At 42.5% G+C, this 1,803-nt stretch overlaps 1 protein-coding gene across 1 annotated transcript; it reads right to left on the bottom strand.

The window, feature by feature from the left end:
- Positions 1 to 476: 476 nt before the first annotated feature.
- Positions 477 to 1,370, bottom strand: LOC114306582 (uncharacterized). The gene has a single exon (XM_028251853.2). It carries the CDS (start codon positions 1,368 to 1,370, stop codon positions 477 to 479), a length of 894 nt encoding a protein of 297 aa, XP_028107654.2.
- Positions 1,371 to 1,803: the final 433 nt, after the last annotated feature.

Here is a 1,803-nt window from a genome sequence, read left to right as displayed (position 1 = left end):
CAGTCCATTCCCAGAATAATATCAAAATAGATCATGTCAAGAGGTAATAGATTGGCGTATACCCGGACATTCCCAAGCTCGAGTTCACAACCAAAATAGACAGAAGTGCAAAACATAGAGTCTCCCATAGGTGAAGACACACATAACATATAAGACAGTGTTTCCTCAGTTTTATCTAAGTTTTGTGCAAATAATTTTGACACGAAGGAATGAGTAGAGCCAGAGTCAAATAACACAAAAGCAGAATGACCGTGAACCATAAATGTACCTGACACCACTGTTGCTGCATTCTGCACATCTCCTGGAACCAATGCAAACACTCTGCCTTGTCTCGCTGTGTCTTTATTGTTAGTAGATTTAGCAGCTGACTTGGTGTTGGCAGTTGGTGCAGACCCTGCTGAACTGGTAGCAGCCTTATCGCCATTTCGTTGATTCCTCTGAGGGCAATCCTTTATCAAATGACCCATTTTGCCACACTAATAACAGGCTCCAGACTTCCATTGGCATGTCCCACGATGCCTCTTTCCACATTCCGAACAAGCAAGAATCGTACCTTGACTAAGGGCAGAAGTATTTGAAGTGCCTAAATTTTGTTTCTTGTTTGGTGGAATACTTGGCCCCTTTAACCATTGATTATTCAGCCTTTTTCCTTTCCACTCGGTGATCCGATTCTGAGCAGCAAGGTTTCCCTCTGCTATAACAGCCCTCTCCAGTACGTCTACATAGGTAGGTAACTTCAACATATTGACTCGATCCAGAATTGCTCCCCGTAATCCTCCTTCAAATTTTCGTGCCTTCTTGTAGTCCGTGTCCACCATGTGCGGTGCAAACCATGCTAATTCTGTAAATTGGGCCTCATATTCAGCAATAGTCTTGTTCCCTTGTTTGAGAGTTTCGAATTCAGTCACCTTTTTATCCCGCATGCTTTGAGGAAAATATTTATCATAAAACAGCTCCAGAAATCTGTCCCATGTTAACCCTGGATGGATTGTTCTCGTAAGCATCCACCACCTCCAGGCCTCGTCCTCAAGAGTGAAGGCAGCTAGTTGCACCTTTTGAGCTTCGGTACAAGGGAAAACTTCGAATAACTTCTCTATTCCCAACACCCAGGCTTCAGCTTTCATTGGCTCTATTCCCCCTTTGAAAGACGATTGTTTCATATTTTTAAACTCCTTAGTAAGGGTAATAGTCCGGTCTTCAGCATGAAAATCTTGTGCTGCTGGTGGAGGTACCGGTGACGGTGGCGGCTGTTGTTGAGGCAGTTGCTGTTGTTGACGTAGAGTCTCCGCCATTTCCATAATCATCCTCTCCATCCTATCCAGTCGTGCTGAGGTAGCATCTTCCACATCTTCTGTCCTTGTTCTCTCCATGATCTACACAATAATCAATTATATACAATAGACATAGTTCAAAATTGTTAGCATTATCAGAGTACACATAATGTTGCCATCGAACTTTTCTTATACTTTTAGGATGTCATGCATGATGTCTAAATATTTTCTAGACACCCTACAGCTCAATGGATCCGTGTGTGGGATAGAAACTCGTGCTCTGATACCACTTGTCACACCCCAAACCTGCCCCTAAAAGTTTGGGCATGACCTATTCAGAAACGGACGTATAACCTGGTATACATAACCTACGGGGCCTTATCGGAAGCATAAAATGCAAACGTAATATAGATACAAACTACTCCATTGAGCTATTTCTAATATGCCAGGATCTCATACATCACATACACCATCAACGGAGGACAAAGTTTAAAACTATATCCCTATATATCGGTTATATCCACATACATTT

The sequence above is a fragment of the Camellia sinensis genome, unplaced genomic scaffold, assembly GCF_055761805.1.
Source record: "Camellia sinensis isolate YWXY unplaced genomic scaffold, ASM5576180v1 Unanchor3, whole genome shotgun sequence".
NCBI lineage: Eukaryota > Viridiplantae > Streptophyta > Magnoliopsida > Ericales > Theaceae > Camellia > Camellia sinensis.
The sequence above is the reverse complement of the archived record's forward strand: the minus strand, read 5'-3'. Positions and strand labels throughout refer to the sequence as shown.